Genomic DNA, 25,666 nt, shown 5'->3' with positions numbered 1-25,666 from the left:
GTGGGAGGTACATCCATCAGAAAAAACATTACCAGGGATAAGTAATTTGTTATTCTACCAAAAGTAGTCTCAGAATTTCAATTGGCCAAAAGTGTACATTTGCCAGTGTTCTTCCATTTCCTGCCCCTCCAATACATCAGGTATGAGGAAAGACTGCACACCAAGTAAATTGTTAAAAAAAAAAAGAAGAAAATCTGGAACTAAAAACTGCAAAGTAGATGATCAACAATTTGTAGGCAATTAATCGAAAATAACTATTTTGTGCTTAGTGATACTATGCATCACTTCATCCTCTCGGTTGGCAGACAAAGAAGTACATAAAGGCATTAAAGCTCACTCCATGGGATGTTTGTGAGTGTGAGGTCCGCTCTGCAGAGAGGAGTACCAGTTTTGGACATCTGATGAGCAGTGACTTGGGCCTGTCTCCATTCCTTTTCGAAGCACTACTTCTTAGACTTTATCTTTAAGGATAATGCTGGTGTAGTGAAATCCGGTCTTGAGAACAGCAGCTTTGGGATTCTTTCAAAATGTGTCCATTAGAAAAACACATTACTTGCCTTGAGTAATGTTCTCTGGTGGACATATCAATTCCTCTCATAGATTCCTCATCTTAGAAACCTCACTTAGAAACCACTTGCTGGTATTAAGAGTGTTATAAATGAACAATATGAATAAATCAACAATAAAATAAATAAAATCGCCCTCCCTCCTGCCCCTCTGATGAAATTCTCCTGTAAAAAAAGAATTGCCTTGCCGGTATGGAAAAAGGCACAACTAAGGAAATTGCTGCTGATGGCTCTGTAAATGCACTCCAATGAGGTCAGCTGGCACAGCACGGAGTCAATGAGCTTAACAAGTTGGGGAGTGAGTATGGCACCACCTGCTGGCTGAAAAATAGTTTCCTGCGCGTCTGCATCAAGTAGATATTTAAGAGGAGGAATCTGTGAGAGGAATTGTGTGCATTAGAAAGAATATTACCCAAGGTAAGTAATTTGTTTATCTGAAAGCATTCAGTGTTCCACCAGACACAACAGCGCTATGAATATCTGCTACAAAAGGCCCAAAGAGTTCAACAAGTGTTCAGATCTACCCATATACAACAAAGATCTAATGGTCAATAAAAAAAGCATGCATCAGCTGCGGGACTAATTTCCAACTGCATGATGCCCTGTGAAAATCGCAATGTGGGTGCCGAATTATCCCACTTTGCTTTGGGGTGGAAGGATATTACTTAACGCAGATGGGTGTTGAACCTTTTTAATCTAAGGCATACTTGCGTTTCAAACAAATGCCAACACTGCTACCATTGTGATCAGTAGTATGTAGCAATTCCCACTAAAGGGGGCTGCATCACAAGTTGTGCGCGAACTCCCTTTATAGTGATTGAATGCTCCCGATGCCCATGCAGCTCTCTGGGTGTATGGTCACTCTCCGCCCTCTGCAACTCATCCAAAACAGGACTGCGAAACTTGTCCTTGGCTTCAAGCCCAGAGATCGTATCTCTCCAGGACTGAAATCTCTGCACTGGTTCCCAGTGGCGGCGGGGATTAAGTTCAAAACCCTCTGCATTGTCCACAAGGCCTTCTGGCACCTGGGATCTCAATACCTTCAACTCTCTCTTCCTAAATACCTTCCCTCTCAAGCTCTTCGCTCATCCGCCTCCAACTCCCTCAGGCTTAGTCGCTTCTCCAAGCAGCAAGGGGTGGTAGATCATTCTTCTGCTGGGGCCTCCCTCTGGAACAGCCTCCCTGCCTCAATGAGACTTTAGGAGAACCCTCTCCGGTTCCGCAAGCACCTCAAGACCCCCCATTCTTTGCTTCTGCTTTCTCTCCTCTACCCTGCTGATCTCCTGGCTGAATCTGAAACTGCACTGGTTACCCCTCTTATCTCGGGCCCAGGTCCCCACAGCCAGTTGCAGTCCTGCACTGCCCCCCTGGCAACCCTGCACCTGGGGACTGTTTCTGTATCCCTACTAGCACTTGACACTTTGTCTGCACTTACCCTTGCACTTGCCACCAGCTGGCTGCACTTCTATTTATTGTCTTATTTATTTTACTGCTATCCTATGTACCTTGGGTATTGGGGAAACTCCTAATTTGCCCTATAACTAAGATGAGAGTAGTCTGGCCCATCAAACGATAAAGAAACATTCCTAGAGGCGTCAGTCAAATCAAAATTGCGTATTTATTTATTCAATAAGAATATACTGTTTCAAAGTGCCCACAGGGCAGGGAGGGAGAGTGGGAAATACATTACAACATTACAACACAATATTTAAGAGCAGAGGGGGATGAGGGCGGTGATACTACTATGCCTTGTGAGTATTCAGAACGGGCAAGTGCAGAAAGGAAGAGGGGAAAAGTGCTGGGGAGTCCGAGCCGGTGGGTGAGCCATCAACAAAGTGCTAGGAATGTAGATTGCTACATGGCCTGGGCCGCAGGAGGTATAAGTGCGAGTCTCCAGAACAGAGGTTGTGCAGATGCAAAGTGTTGTAGAAAGACAGGAGCTGGGAAGAATTGGTGTGGGAGGTCAAGGTCTGAAGATGCATAAGGACCAAGGACACTGATTCAGCAACTGTGGGATTTGCAGAGGAGAGAAGGAGGAAGAAAAGAGGAATGTCTTAAGGAGCTTCAAGAAATTTGAGAAGATCCTGCTCAAGGGGCAGGGGGGGGGGGCTATTCCAAAGGCGGGAGCCCGCAGAGGAAAGTGGGCAACCCTCTGTTCAGCAAAACGCTTTACAAAGAGTTGGTGCCAGAGGAACAAAGTGGTCTAGAGGGAGAGTATTTAGTGAGATAAAGTTGAAGATAGTGTGGTCCCTGGGCCCAGACAGCCTTGTGGATGATGCAGAGGGGTTATTTAATCTGTTCAGCAACTGGGAGCCATTGAAGACTTTTTAGTGCAGGAGAGATGCGGTTCCTGGGCTTATAAGTCTTGCTGTCTTATTCTGGATAAGCTGGAGGGGTCGCATAGTGGAAGAAGGAAGATTCAGGAGGAGGCTGTTAGAGTAGTCAAGTCTAAAGAGAACCAGGGCTTGAGTCACAGAAGGAAGAGCTGATAGTTGAACTTCTTGGCAATGTACTGAGTGTGATGGAGGAAGGAAACAGAGGAGTTGAAGAGGACTCCAAGGTTTCTGGCTTCAGGTGAAGGCACAAGGGGAGAGCCTAAGGAGGAAGACGAGGGTGAAGGGAAGGAGGAGGGAGCAGGGGTCCCAATGGGAAAGATCTCAGTTTTACAGGCGTTGAGGCAGAGATCATTGGAGGTGCATCAGGATTGGATGGCTGATAGGCGGTCAGGGATGATGGAGGGTTCAAGAGGGTCAGCATGGAGTCTGAAGAAGAGCTGTGTGTCGTCTGCATAACAATGGAAGTTGGAGGAGAAAGAAGAGATGAGACGTGCAAGGTAGATGTAGATCGAGAAGGATAAACAACAGCTGGACAGTTGGAGTCCAGATATGAAAGCAGTTCTTCATGGGTGTTCAGAAAAGCAGTTCCTGTGCCTCTGGATACTCTGAATCCAGATTGATGGTCGTGGAGGCCTCGAAGTTTAGTGTGAGAGTTAAGTTGGGGCAAGGCCAACTTCTGAAGTAGCTTCCCCAAGAAAGCGGTGATGGAGATAGGGCTATCGCTGTTAGGGCAGTTTGCGTCAGAGGGAGGCTTTTTCAGGAGTGGGCGCACAAGGGAGTGCATGAGAGGGGAGGGCAAAGATCCAGTGATAAAGGAGTGATTGCAGAAATCGGTGAGAGCAGGGGCAAGAGAGACAATATTATCCCTGATGACCTGTTTAGAAAAGACCTTCATGGAGCGGACAACTCTGGTAATTTCTTCAGGTGTGACAGGAGAGGAGGAGGAAAAGGAGGAGGCAGGAGTGGGGGGGATGGGCTGTGAGGCAGCATAGAAAGAGTGGTAAGAATGTCCTGAGTTTTGGTGGCAAAGTGTGAGGCCAGTGCATTGCAAAGGGCCTGGGGAGGAGGAGACTGCGTAGGGGTTGGCTAGTTTCCTGCAGATTTTAAAAAGTTCAGCCGTGTTATTGGATGTGCCGGAGACCGTGCCTGAATGTGGGCTCTTTTCTTTGCACTGATGGTGATTCTGTATTGCCTTTGGAGCAGGCGGCAGGCCAGTTTGTCAGAGGATGAGCCTGAGGTTTGCCACTTTTGTTCTGCTGGCCTGCACTTTCATTTCAGGGCCGCAAGTTCAGTGTCGTACCAAGTGTTAAGCTTTAAGGCAGGTTTCAGACAGATCCTCATGACTGGGGCAAGAATGTCTAGAGTGTTTGTGATGGAAAGATGGAGTTTGCTGAGGGCAGAGGTAGAGTCAGAGGTGGGGCTAACAAAACCTAATGTCTGCCCTATCTCTTATACAAAAAAGTGTAGAAGAATGTATGTAAAAGAAACGATCACTGTTCTAAAGGTAGTTGAACCAGCTCTTCTCCTCTCATTACCCCTCATGCAGTAAGGCTGTCCCTGTAGGCAGGATGACACACTCTGGCTCGGTTTCTAACACTCTTAGCAGTTCCAAACCGTGGATTGAGCACTGCCTGGCCTTCCACGTTAGTCTTTTTCTCAACTTTCGAAAACTGTATTTCCAAAGTAAAGTTCACGAAGGTCCCCCTCCGCCAGACTTAGACCTCTCAGCACACAGTTCACAAAGGCCCCCCTCTACCAGGTTTGGAACTCTCACGTCACAGTTCAACGCAAGCTTGCAAGGGGCTCCCTTCTCAAAGTTTACTGTCATTTGGTTCTCCCTCAATTGGACTTGGACCCCTGTCGAAGACTTTCAAATGTGTGTGATGCTTTTACCAGACCACCGCAGGACCACTCCGACTTGAAGTTCATGGTTACTTTCACTTAATTTGCTTTTTAACTTCAAACTATATAACTTCCAAATGGGGTACTTCCTTTTGCCAGATCACTAAGTTACTTAGTATCGCTGATCTCACAGCTGCTTTTTACTTCAAAATTCTGTCACAGGTCTGCCTTTCTTTGCATCTCATCTACACGCGTGCAGCCTTCACTTGTGATATAATGTTGCTACTTCATTCGGTTTAACACACACCGGTCTCTCAGGTCGCTTGCCAACTCACCGGCTGGATGTACTTCTTTCTTGTTTTGCTATTTTCAGTTCATGAGTCAAGGTTAGTCCACAGGCTTTGCCTCGCCTCCCCAACCCTGGCATTCAACCTGGAGAGTCACTGGCATCCTTGGAACACAACGCAATCTTAATCTTCACTTATGGGATCTGGCCTTCTCCACGTATCTTTTGTGGTCTGTCTGAGGCAACGACCTTGTTAGGCAGAAACCTGTGCAGTTCCCTTAGGGAACACTGCAAAAGATTTAGGACTACAGGTGTTAGCAGTAAACCCACTTGGTAGCAGTCTGTACCACCCAGATTTACCTGGTAGCTGTGGCTGAGCAGTCACATTTCTCTCAAGAAGAGTTAGGCAGTATGCAAAGTATACACAATAGGCACTCAGAAACACCAATACAAGCAAACACTGACCAGAGCTTTGGTATCAAAGTATATAATTATTTATTTAAAAACACACTGTTTGAAACACTAAAGCACTCCTATTGTAAAATATTCTAAACACAGATACTATTGTAATATATACACCCCTTTTTCCTTATCAGATAAGTCACAGTAAAACGCCACTTATTTTCATACAGAGGTGAGCGCTTAACTAGATGGCACTCCAATAAGTTTGTGAGAAAGGGAGGGAAAAATACAGAATATGGAAAGGTACACCACTCTAAGATTCAGGAACACTGTTAGCAAGGCAGAAGAGCAAAAGTCACTGGTGAGCCAAAGTCCAAAGGCTGGGTCCACTCTTAGAGAGAGCAGAGCACAAATGCGCCCAAGATCACACAGTTACACTAGGCTTAGAAAGTCTTGCAGATAGTTCAAAAAGAGTTTAGAGAGGCTTAGGAAAGTTTAGCCAGGGTGTCCCAGGCTAACCCAGGTTCGAAAGCCGGGGACTAAATCTACCCCGTACAGTCGGTAGCAAGGGAAGCCAGGCGGGACACGGTACCTTAAGTGGGAAGGATCCTCCAGTGGTGGCAGTTGTTCCTGGCAGTGGGTGCAAGTCGCGTCGTCGTCCAGGGGAAGAGAAGATCTCTACTTGGAGGAAAGATGAAAGGTCGTTGCACTGCCAGGGAAGAAACCAGCCGCAGAGTTTTCCGGTTAAAGGTGTTACCTTTGGTTCACGGTCGTGGTAAAACGTGGTATTCCGGTTGCCGGGGTGCTTGGCACAGGCAAGGCGGCCACGAGGTACGTCGGGAAGGCGAAAAGACGGTGAAACTGGTTATCCACACCAGTCAAAGGAAGAAGACTCTCCGGTGGGAGATCTCCTCTGTCGTTGGGAAAAGTGGTGAGACGGTCTAGCAGGGCTCCACCGGTGGTGGCGTCGTGGCAGGTCGGCTCAGCTTCTCCCTCGTTGGATTCTTAGGTCCTGTGGCGACTTCTGAAGTTCCAGTCCCCAAAGCCCTGCTTTTATGCAGAAAACCCCCATTCACTCAGCCTAGCTGTCACTCAAACATGCTAAGTGGTGAGCCGGCCGGCTCACCACTTGGGCCAATCAGGACAGAGTGCGACTTGAGTTGCCCAGGCAACTCAGTCCAGGGTGCCTAAATCCCCCTCCACCCCTCCTAAGTACCCCAGACAGAGTGGCACCACTTTGGAGGGGTTCTGTGGAGAAGCCTGCCAAAAAGTGGAACAAAGGGCTCGACTTGGGTTGGAGTCACAGAAGAGAACACACACGCTATTTTAGAATCAAGTTTTGGCAAAAAAATACCACCCGGAGAATTAATATTAATTAAATAAACCGGCGGTATGTTCGAGGCTACCGTAAATAATTAAATAACGATAGTAGCCTAAAACAATGGGAAATCCCATAGGAAAATATTTGCGGTTGAATATAAAAAGTAGTATCCACTGCCACCAGCCAAAACTCGATCAGGGGGGACGTAGACGTGCCCCCTCGACTACCAGACCCCGGGGCAATTGAATTGCCCCAGCCAGTATGTCCACAATATGATGGTTTGTACTGGTTCTGTTCAGAATTTAAGACTAGTAAAGTCAATGGTGACTTTACATGTCCTGGGAGACAGTAGTCAGTCCCAGGGTATGGAGTCTATACTGGGGGGTCACTATGACACCCCTGTGTTACTGCACTGAGGGTGCTGTGTAACACACATCCCAAAAACACATGAACACCTATGGGGTAAAAGACCCCATAGCCCATTAAGCACATCTAGATTCAAAGAAACACACTCAAATCATGCCCAAGAGTGAGGGTAAAAGAGTCTCACTCTTGGCAGGAGAAAAAAAATAAACCCAAAAAATCCAGCAAAGCTGCTGGGGGGACTCACTAGGTTAGGAAATTCAGCCTAAACAGAGAATTCTCCCTAACAGACCTCCACTAGGGAACCCTTGGGATTTTCGACCCACTGCTCTTGTCCCTTGGTCTGTTGCTCTGCTCCTGTAGGTGTGCCCTCGTCCCAGAGGTTCTGCTCGTGTTCTGCCTTGCTCACAATGTGTCTTTAGGTGTTGCCTTTTATTCATGTGAGGAGAGTTGACTGGTATCAGGTGTATGCACTTAGTGTGAAGTGCCTGACCCGAATAACGGGACATGTCCAGTACGATGTGAGAGTGTTTGTCTGGTTACTCTGTTACCCTCTTCCTCTGCCCAGTGTTTGTGTAAAAAGGGTCTTGGGGTTGGGACTTCGGAATATCAATATCCTACAAAATAGGATGGGGGTAGATGAACAAAAAAAAGGGGAATACTGCATCTCACCATCGGCTGTCTCACCCCCCACTCCCTAAAGACCCCTCACCCATGTGAGCCTCCAGCACTAGTGCATCCCCAGGGTCTGGATCCAAAGGCGATAGCCGTGCCCTAGCCACCTGAGAGGTCGATCCCTGAGGACTAGCGGGTGAGACACCCTCTGGTTTCTGACAGTATATTACTTATAGGTCATAGGTGCAGAGACATTGGTAACCATCAAACTGAAGAATCTGCAAGACTCCACCAGAATATCTGCTTATCCAGTTTGCTCCCACCGTAGGCCGGAGAAGAATGGTGAAGAGTAGCACAGGATCTATATAGAATGACTGTGTAGATCAGCGGGGCACAGAAAACTCTCCAACAAATCTCTAGGGTCCCTGAAGCGCAGTAGCAGTGAGGGACCCCGTGGCCATAACACAAGGTGTGAACTAAAGGTGCAGGAACTGCTCAGGAAGCACTTGTACATCAATTTAAGGATTGAATTTTGTCTGCCATTTCTTGGGCTTCCAGGTGAGTGTGAGCAGAGACCCACCCAGACCAACAGGATTCTGAAAGACCCTCTTCCGACTTCAACAGCAATAAAGGATGCACAGATGGGACCCAGAAAGTAGGGCAGAGGCGTATCTGGTGCAGAGAGAGGATCTGGCAGGCAGCAGGAGCATGCCCACATTTGAGCGACTGCTGTAGGCAATGCAGGCCGTGACATGACCGATCAGAGGTTGGGCACAGAAGCTGAAAGACATTCCATATCCAGCCAGGCAGCAGAAGGGCTCCCACTTGGGGCCAAGAAGTGCATTGAGGACAGAGGTTTTTTAGAGCGGTACGGCAGCTGCAGGTCTGGCGTGTCCAGCATTTTATGCCAAAGGCAAGCAGAATGTTGTTATGTTGTTAAGTTATAACATTTGTATAGCACCAAAAGCCCTAGGGCATCCAGGTGCTCACTTACAACAAGAAAGCAAGGAACAGAGGCATCTATGTAGAAGCTTACATGAACACCGTTGTTTTCAGAGATTTCCTGAACGCTAGATGGTCTGTTTGTTCCCTAAGTATTTGTGGCAGATTATTCCACGCATATGTAGCTTAAACTGGGAAGGAACGTCCATTGCCCCGTGCGCTCTTGGCCCTGGCCACTTTCAAGAGGTGGGCTGAGGTGGATCGAAGATCTCTGGTAGGCTTGTGTATGGAGACTTTTTCCTTCAGATAACTAGGTGCTGACCTATGAATGCACTTATGGCATAAGGTCATGAGTTTAAAAGAGATACTGGCTGATATAGGCAGCCAGTGCAATTCCTTCCTGGCAGAGGTAGTAGAATCATAGCGTTTCATGCCATAGATTATGCGAATGGCCGCATTTTGTATTTTTTGCAATCTGGAGATGTCTTCCTTACTGGCACCACCCATTAAGGCATTGCAGTAGTCCTCGCGTGGAAGAATAACGGCCCTAACCAATTTTGCTTGATTGTTTTTAGAGATTAGTGGAGCCACCTGCCTTAGCACTCTCGTAATATTGAGTATTTTTTACAACGGCATTTACTTGGGTGCTTGCGTTCAGGGTGGCTTCTAAATATGTTCCTAAAGTCTTTACTTTTTTTACTACTGCTATCTGGCTGCCCTCTACCTGAAAACTGGCAAAAGGGGGCGCTAGGTTCTCCATGGATTTCTTAGATCCATATAGCAATTCTGTTTTCCCGGCATTTAAACACAGCCAGTTCGTGGTCATCCAGTTTTTTACGACTTTGTAGCTCTCACTGAGCTTATCCTGGTCCTCCTGGTAATCGCCTGACAGCACCCAAGACAGGTGGAAGTCGTCAGCATAGTATGTAAAGAAAAAGCCCAGTCTTTCCAGTTCTCTGCATGGGGGCACTATATAGATGTTGAAAAGTAGGGGGGATAAACACGCCCCCTGGGGGACACCACATAAGATGGTCTCCACCTCAGACACAGAGTCTCCCCAGTACACCCCAGATTTTCTATTTTCCAAGAAGGACTTGATCCAGTTTACTTTCTCGTCGGCAAGCCCACCTGTGTCTCGCAACCACTTCAGCAGGATGCCATGATCTAGCAGATCAAAAGCTGCTGACAAATCCAGTAATATCAGCATCCCTGATCTACTTTTCTCCACTATGGTGAACATATAAGTCTGGAGATCTACCAAGGCACTCTCCGTACCATGGAAACATCGGAAGCCCGATTACCTTCCATGCAGCCGACCAGAGTTTTCCATGTACTGTTGAAGATGTATTGTAGCCACCTTGTCAATCAACTTCAAGAAAAACAAGGCGTTAGTGATAGGTCTAAAATGTGTGGCATCCTTTGGATCAAGGCCTACCTTCTTCAATAAGAGTGTCACTGCCACAGCTTTAATGGCTTGAGGGACAGTACAATGACTAAAGGAGGCCTGTATGAACCTGCATAGGAATGATGCAAAGATATCCTGATGATTCAGAATTATCTTTGAGGGAATAAGGTCCCCCGGGCAGCTTATTGGATTCATATCCCTCATTATATTGACAGTTTCGGTAACTCATATCTCAGGAAATTGAAAGCCTATCGGGAGTGAGTCCCGATTTAGGCCATTTTCGCTAGGTGCCTAAGTGTCAGCCGCATAGCTAGTATCCGCATTCCCAACACTGGGAGTGTCAGTATCTAACCTGTGACTCTCTAACTCGTTTCTAATTTTATTTTTTAAAACACTGAGTTCTAATACAGTCATCCTGAGTGGGAATGATATTATGGTTTAATGCATCTGGTTTCTCCCATGACCTAAATAGACAGAAAAGTTCCTTGGTTTTATTTCCTGCCGTTTCAATCTGATTATCATAGTGGGTCAACTTGGCTTCCATAATTTTAGCTTCATAAGCTTTTTCATGACGTTTCCAGGCAGCTTTATTGTCTGCGTTTTTGTCTTTAAACCAGGCACGCTCTGTGTGTCTTTTATTGGCTTTTAATTTGGCCAAGTCTGACGTAAACCATTTTTGGTGATGGATGGCCTGCCTAGTTATTGTAGACTTCATGGGTGCAACTTTGTCCAGCAGGGTTGTCATCTCCCTATTGTATTGTTTACAAGTGTATCAGGGTGATCTGAGACGCCCGTTTTCAGCATAAGGGCATCCATACATCTAGATAGGTCATCCGCAGTGAGATCCTTAGTTTCTCTGCAGAACCTTGCCTACCGGTTTATGTATAGGCTTAGAAAGAGGGGGAAGTTGTATTTTACCTGAGATAACTGAATGGTCTGACCATATACAGGGAATGGTCGTAATCTCGGTGAGTGCTATGTTACAGCTAACCATCCAATTGAGGATGTTCCCTTTAATATTCCCCCGGGTCATTGTTGTGCACCAGGAAGTTATTGTTTAACAATTTTTCCAATTCCTTTGTCTTTTTGTCCTTGGCATTACCTTTACAAAGGTTTAAGTCTCCTACTAATATTATAGCGGAGTTCGCCTTCTGCATTACATTGAGGGTATTAATATGATGTTCATTGAAATCATCAGAAGCTCCTGGTGGTCTATATACAGTTACCAGGTTTATGCTACAGTTCGGATTGGGGATGATTTTTGTATGTAAAATGTCACAACCCTCCCATTCAATTTTAATCTCGTACATTTTTAGATTTTTACAAATAATGCCCACACCGCCACCCAGCCCGTCTTTACGATGTTTGCCAAAGAACGTGTAGCCTGTAATATAGAATAGCTTTCAGAATATTTTTCCACCATGCAGAAGCATATATCCACAAAAGAACAGAGCCTAGCCAGCACAGTGGAGTCATGTTCACATCTTCAGCATTTTCAGCAATCTTCCAGATAAGTGTAGGCAAGCAAATGTCTTGAGTGGCCTGGGGGTTTGTCCTAGAAATCCACATGCAGCAGTAAATCTGCAAAGGTTTGGCAGTAACCCTATTGGGATTGGTTTAAAAAAAAGGTAGCAGGCGCTCCTCTCCAGAAAGAACATGGCATGATAACCTGTTCTGAGATGAGAGTTTGCAGCACACGCTTTTTGCTCACTGTACCTTTCACAGATGGGAAATATTGATTTGCATATCAGTCTTTGTCCCGCCCACATGGGCAGTCGAGCACCGAAATGCTATGGCAATTCCTCTCTGAACAAGAGTACCAAAAGCAACCCCATACACGTGTTTCAGCCTTGTTGGGCTTCATCAGTGAGGTGAAGCTTTCTCTCTGAGCACAGTGAGCAGGGAGTCCACGTCTGGTTGCCCCCAGGTAACTCAGGGTGACCAACCCCAAGTTCCTCGCAAATATTTCAAAAAAGGTAGCAGGCGCTCCTCTCCAGAAAGAACATGCCCAGACAAACCCTATGCACTTAGGCACACCCACACAGATGTGTATTGAACAGTCTGAGAAAATCCTCATCCAGTTTAAACTGGATACCATTCAAACCGAGAAGCCCGTCTGGGTTCTGAATGAGCCTACGTGGGTAGAAATGCAATTTTGGCTGTTCTTAGTTGGTCAAACATATAAAGGCCACAAATACAATAGCCAGGGTGTAGGACATTTAAATACATTAGTACCCAAATGCCCACCTTATATGGGCATTTGGTGGCTATTTACGGTAAAAAAGCTTCCGCACGGTGAAGCCAAAAACTAAATTTCACCAGCCTACTTCACAACACAAATTATGAATCTTATGTTTGGTACTCATGTACAGTGCGATCCCCAGAATAAATTTCAGTCAATTTTCCAATATGATTTGGTTTGTTTATTTCGTATCTATATAATTCTTCATGTATTCATTTCATACAATGAAGATTACCTCTGCTAGCTGCGCAGGGAGTATTAATTCTATTAAAGACTAGGAGGCGAGCATTATGCTTCAACTTCTTTAATTTGCTACTCCTCAGCAGTTTCAACAAACCAATAAAATCAACAATAATCACTGAAAAATGTCTCATAGACTTTTCTTTGCTCTGGAAGTACAATCTCCATAGTCTCTGTAGTCCATCTCACTCCCTGCTCAGCTATGACCACTTCCTGTCCCTGAGCTGCTCCTCCTTTTTTTACTCGCTCTGAAAAGTTACTCTTTAAACTCCACACAAAGTCCTGCTAACTGGGCGAAGACTTGAACCACTTCAAACCGAATGTCGAACTTCCTCGACTCCAGGCGACTGCCACTGCTAGTCTCCTACTTCAATTGTTCTTCTGCTCTTCCCCTAGGAATAATGCAAAACGGAAGGTTCAGGGTGGTGTCCATGTATTGCTCATAATATAACCATTTTATCACATGTACAATCTCATATTTTATACGCAATACATAACTTGGGTGGGAATTTAATGCTCGCCTCCTAGTCTTTAATAGAATTAATACTCCCTGCGCAGCTAGCAGGGGTAATCTTCATTCTATGACAAGACTGGAGGCGAGCATTATGCTTGTTCAAAGCTTCCCAGCACGTGACCGCTAAACTCTCGTTCAGTTTAAAATAAAACTCTTTAAATGTTCGATCATTCGTCTAGTCTGCTGCTAGCATAATATCTCTAAGAGACACTCCTGTCTTAAAGGCTTTAGATGCCATAGCCCCACGCACTGAATGTGCTCCGTATTTCCCCACATCTATTCCTGCTGCTTGCATGATTTCTTTAACCCATCTGGCAATAGTAGCTGTGGATACGCCTTGAAAAGGCCTTCTGCACGCTATAAGCAATTGCGTGGTATTTGCTGCTCTATGCTCTGCTGTCCTGCTTTCATATTCTTTGACGCAGCTCGCCACACACCATTTAGGTGTACTCGTAAAATGTGGGTAGTGTACTGAGGATGTACCCGTCTTAGTTCTCTGCACTATTGTGAATGTTATGCCCTCTGGCCCAAACAACCTCCCATCTACTTCCAATGCTCTCACGTCTGACACGCTTTTACACGACACTAAGCATAACAGCAATGCTAATTTCCCCGACAATTGTTTTAGGGATCGATATCTGTTCCCGGGCCAACTCGCCAATAGCTTAAGGACGTCCCGGACATCCCAGACTGTCTTGTACCTTGGTTCTGGGGGCGCCTTAAATTTGGCTTCTCGAATGAGTCTAACCACCGCTGGGTGCTCTCCAACCGTACTCCCTCTATCGGCAGGTGTCCTGTAGACTCCTATAGTACGGAATGCTCTTCCGCCTTGTAATAGTTGCGCTAAGAAATTTAGAATCATCACGACAGGTGCAGAAATGGGATGAACACCTCTCCCTTTGCACCAATCAGACCACTTGGCCCAAGCCGCGTCGTAGCTCCTTCTCGTGGACGGAGCCCAGGATTCTGCGATAAGCTGAGCAGCCTACACAGAAATGCCTGGCGGCGGCGCCCAGCGTCTCCGGATATCCTGCACGCGATGAGCGGGAGTGTCCCTCTCACTCTCAAAGGATGATATGACTCAGCTTGGTCCATGAGCAGGTGTTCTCCCTCTGGGAGCATTCTCGAATGATCCACCGCTAATTCCATCAGCGTTGGGAACCACACTTGTGACTTCCATAGTGGTGCTATTACCAGCAGTTCCGCTTTCTCCCTCCGATGCTTCGCTAGCACTCTGCTCAGCATCATGAATGGGGGAACAGCGTAGTGTGGACCTCCGCTCCATTTCTGGAGGAACGCGTCCGTCCCTCGAGCTCCCGGGTCTAGCCTCCAGCTGAAGTATACTGCTGTTTGGGCGTTCAACCGGGTTGCGAAGAGATCTATGTGCAGCGGACCCCATTTCTCGTTCATCCTCTGAAACGCTGCTGGATCCAGTCTCCAATCGCTGGAATCTGTGAGGTAGCGCGAGTTCCAGTCCACTACTACATTCAGTGTCCCTGGTAGGTACTCCGCTGTTACTGATGTCTCTGATTGAAGGCAAAAGTGCCAGAAATCGTTCGCTAGCTCGGCCAGCATTCTGGATTTGGTGCCCCCTAGATGGTTTATGTATCTCACTGCTGATAGGTTGTCCATCTTAAGTAGGACGCACAATCTCATCTTTCCTTTCGTGAAAGCTCTGATCGCAAACGATCCTGCTAACAGCTCCAGACAGTTTATGTGGAGACGAAGTTCCTCTTCGCTCCATTTCCCTCCTGTCTGTAGGTCTCCGCACCTTGCGCCCCGGCCCAGTCGACTGGCATCTGATTCTATGATCAGATTCAGACGATCTCCGAAAATGGCACGCCCATTCCAGGTGTCCATATTCCTCAACCACCATTCCAGCTCTGTTTTGGATTCTGGATCCAAAGGTACCGATTGATGATACCTCAAGCCTTGTTGCAGATGCCTTATCTTTAGCCTCTGCAGTGCTCGGTAGTGCAAGGGTCTGGGAAATATGGCTTGAATGGAGGCTGCTAAGAGTCCCACTATTCTTGCCTGAGCCCTGAGAGAAACTACTTGTTTTTGTAGGCACCCTCTCAATTCTCTCTTGATGTTGCGGATCTTCCGAGCTGGAAGCTCCAGTGTCGCTTTCTTGGTATCCAGGACGAGGCCTAGGAAATCCAGCCTTTGCGCTGGTTCCGTATCCGACTTCTCTACGTTCACTAGGAAACCTAGAGATCCTATCAGGTCTTAGACCCATTTTGTCTGATATCTGAGAGTCTCTCGGTCCTCTGCTGACAGCAGGAGATCGTCTAGGTAGATGATTAATCTGATCCCTTTTTCCTTTATCGCTGCTGCTACAGGCTTCATCAGCTTGGTGAAGGCCCAGGGAGCTGATGCAAGCCCGAAGGGCATGGTCTTGAATCGCCAAAGCTGTCCTTTCCAGGAAAGTCCTGAACTCCTCTGCTATTGGGATCGTCAGGTAGGCATCCTTCAGATCCAGCCTCGTCAGCCAATCTTTCTCTGAGCGAGTCCCGGAGCTGGTGGATGCCCTCCATCTTGAAATGTCGGTAAACCACCCAGCTGTTCAGTTCTTTTAAATTCATAACGGGCCGCACTTTATCCTTCCTGTGCACTAAGAACATATTGCTTATGAAGAGGGGGTCTCTGGGACACTTCTCTATGGCGTTCTTGTTCATTAGCTGAAGTATCTCGTTGTTTAGCAGCTTCTGCTCTGCGCGCTATAGAAGCTATTGGTGCGGCCTGCTCTCTTCCACGGGGTGTTCTATGAATTCTAGGTGCAGGCCTAGCACTGTTTGCAATACCCATGCATCGCTGGAAAGCACGCGCCAGCTTCTCCAGAACATAACAGTTCTCCCTCCCACTGGAGGGGTAATGTGGCACTGTCACCTTGTGTGAATCCTTGTCCACGGACAGCTCCTCTCTTTCGCCCTCTGGTAGGGAAGGAGGAGTCCTGCTGTCTGCTCTCCCAATATTGGGCTCTGGGATTCTGGGGTCGTCTTCCTCCCTGGTTACGACCAGCCGAGTGACCCCTGTGGCGACTGGTCCTGGCAAAAACTCGGTTCGGGAAGATCTTACGGATCGAAGCTTGTGCTTTCTCCAGTGACGTGTAGGTGCCGACGAAGCGGGCCATCTCCTTGCCGAAGGGTTCTCCGAAGAGGAGACCTTGTGCTGCCTCACCCACCTCATATGATGCGAGGTCACTGAGTTTCGCGTCAATCTTCAGCAACAGTCCTCTCCGGCGTTCCAAGGCGATGGCGCAGTTCGCATTACCCAGAAGGCATACTGCTCTCTGCGCCCAGCCTGCTAGGGCGTCAGGGTCTACTTCTTCTCCCGTATCTCTCGTCCTTTCTGCAAGGTCCATGATTTTTGCTAGCGGGCCAGCAAGGTTGAGTACCTTCTCCTGGCAGCTCCTCCAAGATCTATCGATACCCTTACGGGGGTCCTTACTGGACTTAAATACGAAAGTCAGCATCTTGGGGTCTAATTCTGGCGTCTCTGCCACTTTTCCCGGGAGGTCCAGTCTCGGACACTCTGCTCGAAGGCGTTGACGCACCTCTTTGTCCAGTGCCTTTCTTAATCTCTTGGTCATGTACTGGGCCACTCTGGGTGATGGTTGCCAGTCCCATGATCTCGGATTCCGGATGCTGTCCGGATCGATCATATCCTCCTCCACCTCTTTGAGCTGCTTCTCTTTGCGGATTCTCTTCCTTCCACTGGGTCTTACTACCTCCTCCTCCTCCCTTAACTCGTCCTCATCCTGGGAAGTAGGGTCTCCTTCCTCCGGCTCTTCTTCCGAGCCTGGGTTCTCCTCTACATCTTCTTCCCCTGGAGCGGGGGTCATGAGGTCCGGCACAGTCTGACGCTACAAATATGCTTCTCTGAGCTTTGCGAAGGCGTCGACGACCTCTGCGGCCTTCTCTTTTGCCCTTTCCAACGGGCCCTGGAGGTCGCAAGAGGCTTTCCTCTTTCAGGCCTTAGTACTCCCCTTTGACCCTACTTCCGAGGGTTCTGTGGACGTGCGCACAGTCTGTATGGTGCTGTCTATAGGCTGGTGAAGAATTGCTTCCAAGGACTCCAGCCTGTCCTGCAGAGGTTTCACCCTTTGAGCCACTGCATCTATAAGTGAGCTTCCTAGCACCTCCTTGAAGCGGGCAGCCAGGTCTAGCGACTGCTCCTCTTCACTCCACTCAAAATATGACATTCTGGGAGGGTGCTTTGTGCCTGATATACCCGTCAAGGCGTCTTAGCACGCCCTATCACTGTATAGATGCTTCTGGTATTGTTAAAAGCACCAGCCTGCAGGTCTGTACCTGATTCTTTAACCTGTCTTTATATATATATATATTTTGTTTATAAAAGTGGCTGCACCGGACTTATTTTGATCTTTGGTGTGCCTGTGATGGGCTTGTCTTGGAGTGCTGGAGTGCCTCTGACTGTGTTGGGCACTGTGCTTCTCTTTAGGCTTACAGCCTTGTTCTGCCTCACGAGGCTCAGGCACTTATTTTTAGTGCTTTTTCCCCTGCTAGCACATGCGCCCTGGGGCGAGCGTGTCTTCCGGAGTATGCGCGCCGGCTTCAGGAATCGTGCTAGTGATTATAATTAGCTACGTGGATAGCTATTTGAACAATTCACCACCGGACCCGGCTTCCGTACGGGTGCTGTGCTCCGCGTCGATACAAACAATGCGACGCGGCAGCGAGCTCCGTAGTTGGACTCTGCCCTCCCAATGGAGGGGGCTGGTGGCTTGCGGCGGCCCAAGCACTCGTGGCTAGCCCCGTCTCCGCGAAGGAGGGGGCCGGAGTGCCTTGCCGTACTGGAGCTCCTGCGCCTCTGCGACGGAGGGGCTTAGGAGACACCTGCGTTCGCGCGGCTCCACGTGGCCGCTGATGACACCCGCAGCGCGGGATAGACCCCTACGGTGCCGGTCATACAGCATGGGGCGGTCGCGCCGTGGGGTACGCCAGCCCGAACGGGCTAGTGATTCTCACTTTTCCGCTCGCAAAAGCAGAGCGCTGCTGTGCCGATGCGCTCGTAGCGAGAGGTAACAAAACTGAATTTGTGTACGCTCTGTGGCCAATCTACCTACGCAGTGGTGGCACAGTCTGCTAAGTCAAATCTACCATAATCATTTCCTCCTACACCCTGCTAAATGCTCTTAATGCTTATCATTATAGAGAGATAACAGAAATAGAACTTATCTGCTTGAAGAGCAGTAAAAGAAGAGGAGGAGCTCAGGGACAGGAAGTGGTCATAGCTGAGCAGGGAGTGAGAAGGACTACAGAGACTATGGGAATTGTAGTTCCAGAGCAAAGAAAAGTCTATGGAGACATTTCTCAGTGTGTGTTGTTGACTTTATTGGTTTGTTGAAACTGCTGAGGAGTAGCAAATTAAAAAAGTTGAAGCATAATGCTCACTTCCAGTGTTGTCATAGAATTAAACATATGCACTGTCCATATTGCATAATTCCATTGTGCACATTTTCTTGCTTAGTTGTGGTTTACCATATATTAATGTCACACATGTATACAGTTCCATGATTTAAACTATCATTTTGCACATAATCTCCCAACACGTGTTTCCCCACAACTTTAGATGTGGTTCCTCAGGAGAGATTCTAGACCAAAAGAAAGTAAAAAAACACATGTACTAATTTGTTTCATATTCTAAAATGATAAGCATATTAACACAAAAAAACACATATTAGATTGAAGAAAGAGGGCCTTTTTCTTAAAATAAATAAGTCCACTCACCCTTGTTTCAGTTTTCTTGGTTTTAGTTCATATTAATGTTGTGCTATTCATTCACCTTTTAGAGGTACATTTTGATATTTCTGGAAAGTTGAATCTGTGAGGGAGTGCACATAGTGGCTGATTATTTACTAAACCCCTTATTTTCAGTCTGCTTGCAAAACCTCAATTCACAAAGAAAGAGAAAGGGTATTAGCCAACTATATACATAGGGATTTGTTTTTAGAGATAGAAGTATTGACATAAGCTGTCTGGAGTGTTCCCTAACCTCCCCATGCTTGTTGTTCTGAACAAAATATCGTTCAGAAAACCGGAAGTGAGGTAAGAAAACGAACGAAAAAAGAATGAAAAGGATGGGGCCAAAGGAAGTTAGAATATTACCTTTTTTCTTGTCCTAAGGTGGTCACCTACAACAAGGTGCGATTGCCTTGATGCTTTCAGGATCCGTGATGGATGTTGCTAACTCGATTTCGACGTCATCGCGTTTGCATACCGCGATGACATGATACGCATCAATGCGTGCGGTAGCCATTTTGGAATGGTGTATTTTGGATCAACTACGTGTGGGCTTCTGTGTAACGCTCACCTGAATCCCTCGGAGGCGCGGGTCTGGTCTGGGCGTTCTCCGAACCTTCCAGAGTCACTCGCAGGTCTTTGGCACCACCCTGGAAGGGCCCCCTCCTTACTGTGATCTTAATCCGGAGAGTGAGATGTCTGCGGGCAGAGAGGAAACAGGGGTTAACGTCTGCCTGACGGGGTTTCGGCCCTTTCCCCTTCCTGACACTCCTACGACTCCCCTAGGCCGCACGTGCTCACCTTAGGTAAGTAAATGCGGCGCTCTCCATCCTGCGTCTCTGCAGGGGCGCTGTAGCCAGTTACTTCACTGGACGATAGTTCAGCCTTTTATTGCGGAGGTAGAGTCCAGAAGGCAAGACCGTCGTTAGCTGCACGAACGGTAAGTGCCTTATTTGAGTCTTTTATTGTCCTTTCAGAATCTTGCCTCTTTGCAGGTCCGGTATGTTGATCCGGTAAGTGGAAAAGTCTGGAGTTTTTTGCAGGCAAGCAAAAGGTTCATCTGAAGTTAAATGCACTTTTAAATGTCTTTTTCCCCCTTTTCTATCAGGTCGCGGTGCAACCGGCGATGAAGACTGATGCCGAAGGATCGTGCCGGAGGACCACTTGAGGCACGTGAGTAGAAATGGAGTCCTGAGCTCTAATAATGTCCTTCTTGTATTTTACAGGTGCGGACAAATGGCGCAGAACGGAGCTCGCGGAGACCGTGGCACAGGTAAGCAGATATCATGGAGTTATCGCTAACCTGTATTCTTTGTTGTTGCAGATGGCTGGAGAACGAAGAATCGCGGCACGGGGCCTTGGAAGGCGCCGACGGGTGGTAAGAGCAGCTCTGGTATTTTCTCGTGCTACTCTAATGTTCTCGTTTTCCTTTTCAGATGTCACGGAAGGCTGGAGCTGGATTTCAGGAAGGTAAGTTGAAGATTGTCCTGTTTTCAGGTGCAGAAGAAGAAGATCAGCTGGAGCCGACACGGTGAGCGTCCTGCTGCTATTGCAGAATAACGCGAAGCACGTGAAACCAATCGGGTGTGGTTTAAATAGCCTTCAGTAGTGCTTAGGCGTCTTCTTCCACAGCCTCCAGAGGTAAGAAAAGAGTTCCAGTATGTGGTTCTTGGGAGTGGTGCTGGCCCCACCCAGCACTTAAAGTAGTCCCAGCAGGATTGGATGAAGAGTTCATCCTGCAGGTAGGAAGGCAGCATGGTCTGCAGCAGGTAAGTCCACCCAAGCACCAATCCCTTTTATATGAGCCCGGTGCTTCCAGTGCCGGGACTGGGTCCCTTTATGAGCATGAGCCTGGCGCCACTGGCGCCAGGACAAGGTCCAAAAGGCCCCTACGGGGGCCGGCTGGTGCCTGGAATGAGGATTATGACCCTGCTTCCAAGGATGTTGGGCTAGGTCTGACACCTTGGGGCCAGTGGTCATGACATTCTGGGTGTTCCGAGTGATTTTTGTGCCCGATTCTCTTTAGAACTCTAGAAATCGTGTTTCTATTTTGATACTCTCAAACGTACCATTATGTAAACATATGTTTTTTTTTCTAAGCACCTGGCAAATATTCTGATTTGACGAATATTTGGGTGGTCTCGAGACCCACTTTAGGTTAAAGTTCAGAACTCCAAATTTGTACATTAAAGGAAATGAATATAGTGCAAGAAAGTATACACAGAAAAAAAATTTCAAGATGAAATTGCACATATTTACACATTTTTTCCTTTTTTTTTCTTTTTCTTCTTTCTCATGGCCAATAGGCCATCTCAGGTTCTGTATTCAAACCGGTATGGCATGTGTCCAGAATACAAATCCATTTCGATTCTTTCCTCCGCAGTAAAATTTCTGTCTCCTCCTCTTTCTGGTTGTTCAATTTTTTCAAGGTCAAAGAATTTGATGTCCTTAATGTCGAATTGGCTGTGTTCTTGTATACAATGGGTAGCCATAGGATATCTGGCATCTCCATTTTTTATTGCTCTGAAGTGTTCCATAATGCGAGTTTTTAATTCTCTTATTGTACTGCCAATATATTTCTTGCTGCAAACACATTGTATTACATAAATCACATATTTGCTTTTGCCATTACTTCCCAACACACTTATGGATGAGAGAGCACACCCACAGACCACATGGGATGCTCAAAGTGCACTCTTGTTTTTGGTAGTCATGTGGGACAGATACTAAGGGAAGAAAATCAAAAAGGGTTTGGACCTGCAGGGGGACCTCTATGCAAGTCACTCTAGCAGAAAATGGAATTCTAAAAGCCAAGCTAGCCAGCAACATTTTTAGTGGACTCGGCAAAACAAATTGCCAAAATGTGAGCCTTGACCTAAAAAATCCTGGTGGGTAAAGATCACTAGCAGTTAGTCCTGCATTTCGGTATGCACAATGCTCTCAGGTTATCCACCACACACCTGGCTCTAGTGGTGTCCCAAGGTCTTCCACATATTATACTCGTACCTAGAGAATTGGTTCTTCAGCCTTCAGGGACAACAATTGGAGTGTTTGGGAAGGAATGCTGGGTTAAGGAGTAAGTCGGTACAAGTTACTGTGGTGCCTTTTGTTGCACCACGTCATAGTCCCCCTTCCTCCACACGACCCTCCCTCTTAAACTATTGCCACCATCTGTCCTTTTATAGTCCATTATTAATGATCGAGGAAACATGCTTGGGAAAGTCAGCAGGTGGAGAAGTGGACTGTTTTGAACTGCGCGTGTGCCAGTGGCTTCCCTTAGCTTTGCTTTAAATATTTGTCCTTCATCTCCTAAACAATACTGTGTTGTACCATAGTTCCTGACATCCCATGGGTCTGGAGGAAGGTGGGCTAGATGTACCAGATTCATCATACGTACCTGTACCGAATTGCGTTAGTCTCTCACTTTGCCCCCAAACCCATTACCCATTTTGTTTAAGAATAAAATGTCAACTTTTAAAATCAGTGTTCACCTGTATGTGCAGATACGTATCCTAATGTGTTTGTATTTTGAGTTGCAATTTCTTTTGTTACAGGTGTTTGGGACCACAGTAGTGGTTAATCCTGAAAAGGACAAAGACATGGTGCAAGAGCTTCTGGATTTTAAGGATAAAGTGGATTATATCATAGAAGTCTGCTTTCAAAAGAATGAAAAATTCATCAACTCAATGAAGGAATCCTTTGAAACCTTTATTAACAAGAGAGCAAACAAGCCTGCAGAGTTAATAGGTACGAGGAAGTGGCGTTTCTATTAATTATAATGGATAATACATTTGTCTTTGTGGCAATAGGCTACATCCATCAGAGGCTTTAGATAGGATCAGGCACAATTTCAAAATGTCTCTCATATTCTGTAGTGTCTGGCTTCATTGGGTGGTTTAATTGCTAGGTCCAATCTGCTGTAAAAGGTGTTTGTGTTTCTCAAACTTTCAACATTTTTCACCCCAATACTATTTGTTTCCCAATAAGTCATTCACACAGTGGCAGTTCAAAAACCATAATGCAGTCGGTGCAAATATCAGCCCCATATCGCATGGGATGAGGAAATGTAGCAAGCAAGTCAGAGCCTCTATAAAGTAATACAGACTCTGTCTGCTCTGAGGTTAAAAAAAGAAAGTAAAGGGGGCACAAAGGTATATTTCTAAAGGCAGCTTTTATATTCATTTAACCACTTGCCATACTCTTCTTACCCAACCTTGCATTCACCCCTTCATTCTAATTCACCATGTATCAGATATTGCACCCTCTTAAAGGCACTAATATGAAATTTATCTTTGGAAAAATAAAATCTCTTATTTGGTAGAAAATATTTGCAGGTACGACAGGTTCTAAAAACATGTCATCAGTTAAACAATAACCGTTGGGAGTTCATTCCATTTAATTGGACTCTGCAGAGTCAGAAACGAACAGTGCAACAACAAACTGCGTGTTTCTTTAAGAAAAATAAAATCAGAAGTACATTTACACACTGATGGTCAAATAACCAACACAGTACTGCAATGTAATCACTATTTTAGAATAAAAAGATAAACTTGTGATGTGAAGACTTTTTTGAACCTGTTAAAACCTGTAACACTATAATGTTGGATGGCAAATGAACTCGGTCTGGGACAATATTTGATCACCACCTCTTGTCTGACCTTTGTACTGCTTCTGTTATGAGTTTCGATGCTGGAATAGCCTAGGCACTGTTCCAATACTATCTGTATGCTGTTCAATTGTCTCCCCTTTACCGTATTGGGGAGGTGCTGAAAAGTAGCTTAAAGTGCATGAATATTGAAAAAACATTATGAAGGCAATGAGTTAACTATTCTGACTCCAGTCCTAGAATATCTGGGGAAAATAATTTCTCAGAGTAATGCAAAGTTTATTGGGTATTTATAAAGCACCTATACAACTGTGTTTCAAGGCGCCACAAGACAAAAGGGGGGGGTGGGAGGACTGGGAAGAAAACAATAACGGTCAACAAGAACAATCCTACTAGGCCTGGTCGTTCGGATCGTGCAAGTGCAGTAACAAGAAGTGCAGGGGGGAGAGGAGTGGGGAGGAGGGGGAAGGGGTGTGTGCCGGTCGGGCGGGGGGAGAAGGGATAATACTAGGGTCGGAGGGGAAGTACGGGGCAGAGTGGAGGCCTAAGAGTGCAGGGGGAGGAGGAGGGGAAAGCAAGGGCTCCTGGAGCTAGGCAAATGCTAAGGGGAGGCCAGGTGGGAAAGTGCCAGGAAATGCAGGGAGTGAAGACCACATGCTAAGTGCGAGTAAACAGGTGGACCAGTCTCGGTAGGGATGCACACTCCGCCGGGCTAGTCGGGGAAAGGAGCCCAGAAGGGCAAATACAGTTTAGGGGTTGGGGGAGGACTGTGGCGCAAGGGTAGACTAAGCGCGGAGGACCTTGGGGCCCTGTAGGACTCGGAAGGGGCCAGGCAGCCAAATTGTGCGGCAAAGGGTGGCCTTAGCAGGGGGAAGGAAGAGAAAAGGCAGGTCTTGAGAAGCTTACGCAACTTGAGATCTGGCTTAAGCCTGAGAGGGGCAGGGAGGCCATTCCAGAGGGAGGCTCCTGCCAAAGAGAGAGATCTACCCCCACCCTCCGCTTGGAAAAGCATCTGATCTGCAGAGAGTTGGAGCTAGAAGATCGAAGGGCTCTAGCAGGGATATATTTAAGGAGAGAGAGTTGGATGTAGTGGGGTCCCAGCCCCCAGAAAGCCTTGTGGATGATGCAGAGGGGTTTGAACTTGATCCTTGCAGCCACCAGGAGTTTTTGAAGAGATTATAGGGCTGGAGAGATGTGGTCCCTGAGCTTGAGGGCAAGGATACATCTTGCAATCCTATTCTGGATTAGTTGAAGGGGTGAAGGGATGATAAAGCCAAATTGAGGAAGAAGCTGCCAGTTTAGAGCGGACCAGAGCTCTGGAGACATTGAGCTTCTGGGGGAAAGTGAGGAAAGGGAGAATGCCTCTGAGGTGGTGCATCTGAAAGTGGGCCGCCTTGGCAAGGTCCGGGATGTGAGGAGAGAGAGGAGTCGAAGATGACGCCAAGGTTTTAAGCCTCACAAGAGTGTGAGAGGAGGCGACCCATGGAGGGTGGCCAGAGAGTAGGAGGGAGCAGAGCACCCAATGAGAAGGATCTCAGTCTTACTAGAATGAAGGCAGAGATCGTTAGCAGCGCACCATTCCTGAATAGCAGTCAGTCATGAATATGAGAGGAGGAAGAAGAAGAGGAGGAGGAAGTTGAGGGAAGCTTGATGGAGAGCTGCGTCGTCCGCATAACACTGGAAGTGAGTTGAAAAGGTGAGATCAGGTGTGCCAGAGGGACAAGGTAGATGTTGAAGAGCCGCAGCGAGTTAATGGAGTCCTGAGGGACGCAGCAGATGGAGTGTGGTGGAGGAGATGAAAGGGCCCAGTTGAACCTTGAAAGGTTGGTCAGTTGGTTTCTAAGCCGTCCACTTACACCTAAATGTAAGAGTGAATGCAAACAGAGCTGAATGGAAGATAAAAATGCCTGGCATAGTCGTGTCTCAGAAAAAGTGAAGAAGTTGGTCAATGCACCGCAGAGGCTGTTAAGTGTTGCACTGTTATCGGCCTACAAAGGGAGTGAAAGGCTGTGGTACAAATGGCCCTTTGAATGAGGGAAAGGTTGCCATAGTTGCATGATTAGGCTATTGAGCCCAGGCATTTCTGTAGTTTGTAAGGAATCGGATTGTAATAGTTCTAGTGGAATAGTCCAAGGATTTACTTCAGAGCATTTTGACTTGACATTTCTACAATAGATTTCATCCTCCTTTCATTAGTGTCCGACATTTGTTTCTGTCCCCC

At 46.9% G+C, this 25,666-nt stretch overlaps 1 protein-coding gene across 1 annotated transcript in view; it reads left to right on the top strand.

The window, feature by feature from the left end:
* Positions 1-25,666, top strand: part of CUL4A (cullin 4A) — a 2,221,838-nt gene that overhangs the window by 1,472,734 nt on the left and 723,438 nt on the right. The window contains exon 11 of the mRNA XM_069637151.1: positions 22,394-22,586. Coding sequence (XP_069493252.1) covers positions 22,394-22,586 — 193 coding nt within the window. The remainder of the gene's footprint in view (positions 1-22,393; positions 22,587-25,666) is intronic.

Source organism: Ambystoma mexicanum, chromosome 7p (assembly GCF_040938575.1).
Source record: "Ambystoma mexicanum isolate Mex_15411 chromosome 7p, UKY_AmexF1_1, whole genome shotgun sequence".
Taxonomy (NCBI): Eukaryota; Metazoa; Chordata; class Amphibia; order Caudata; family Ambystomatidae; genus Ambystoma; species Ambystoma mexicanum.
This window is presented reverse-complemented; position numbering and strand designations above follow the sequence as displayed.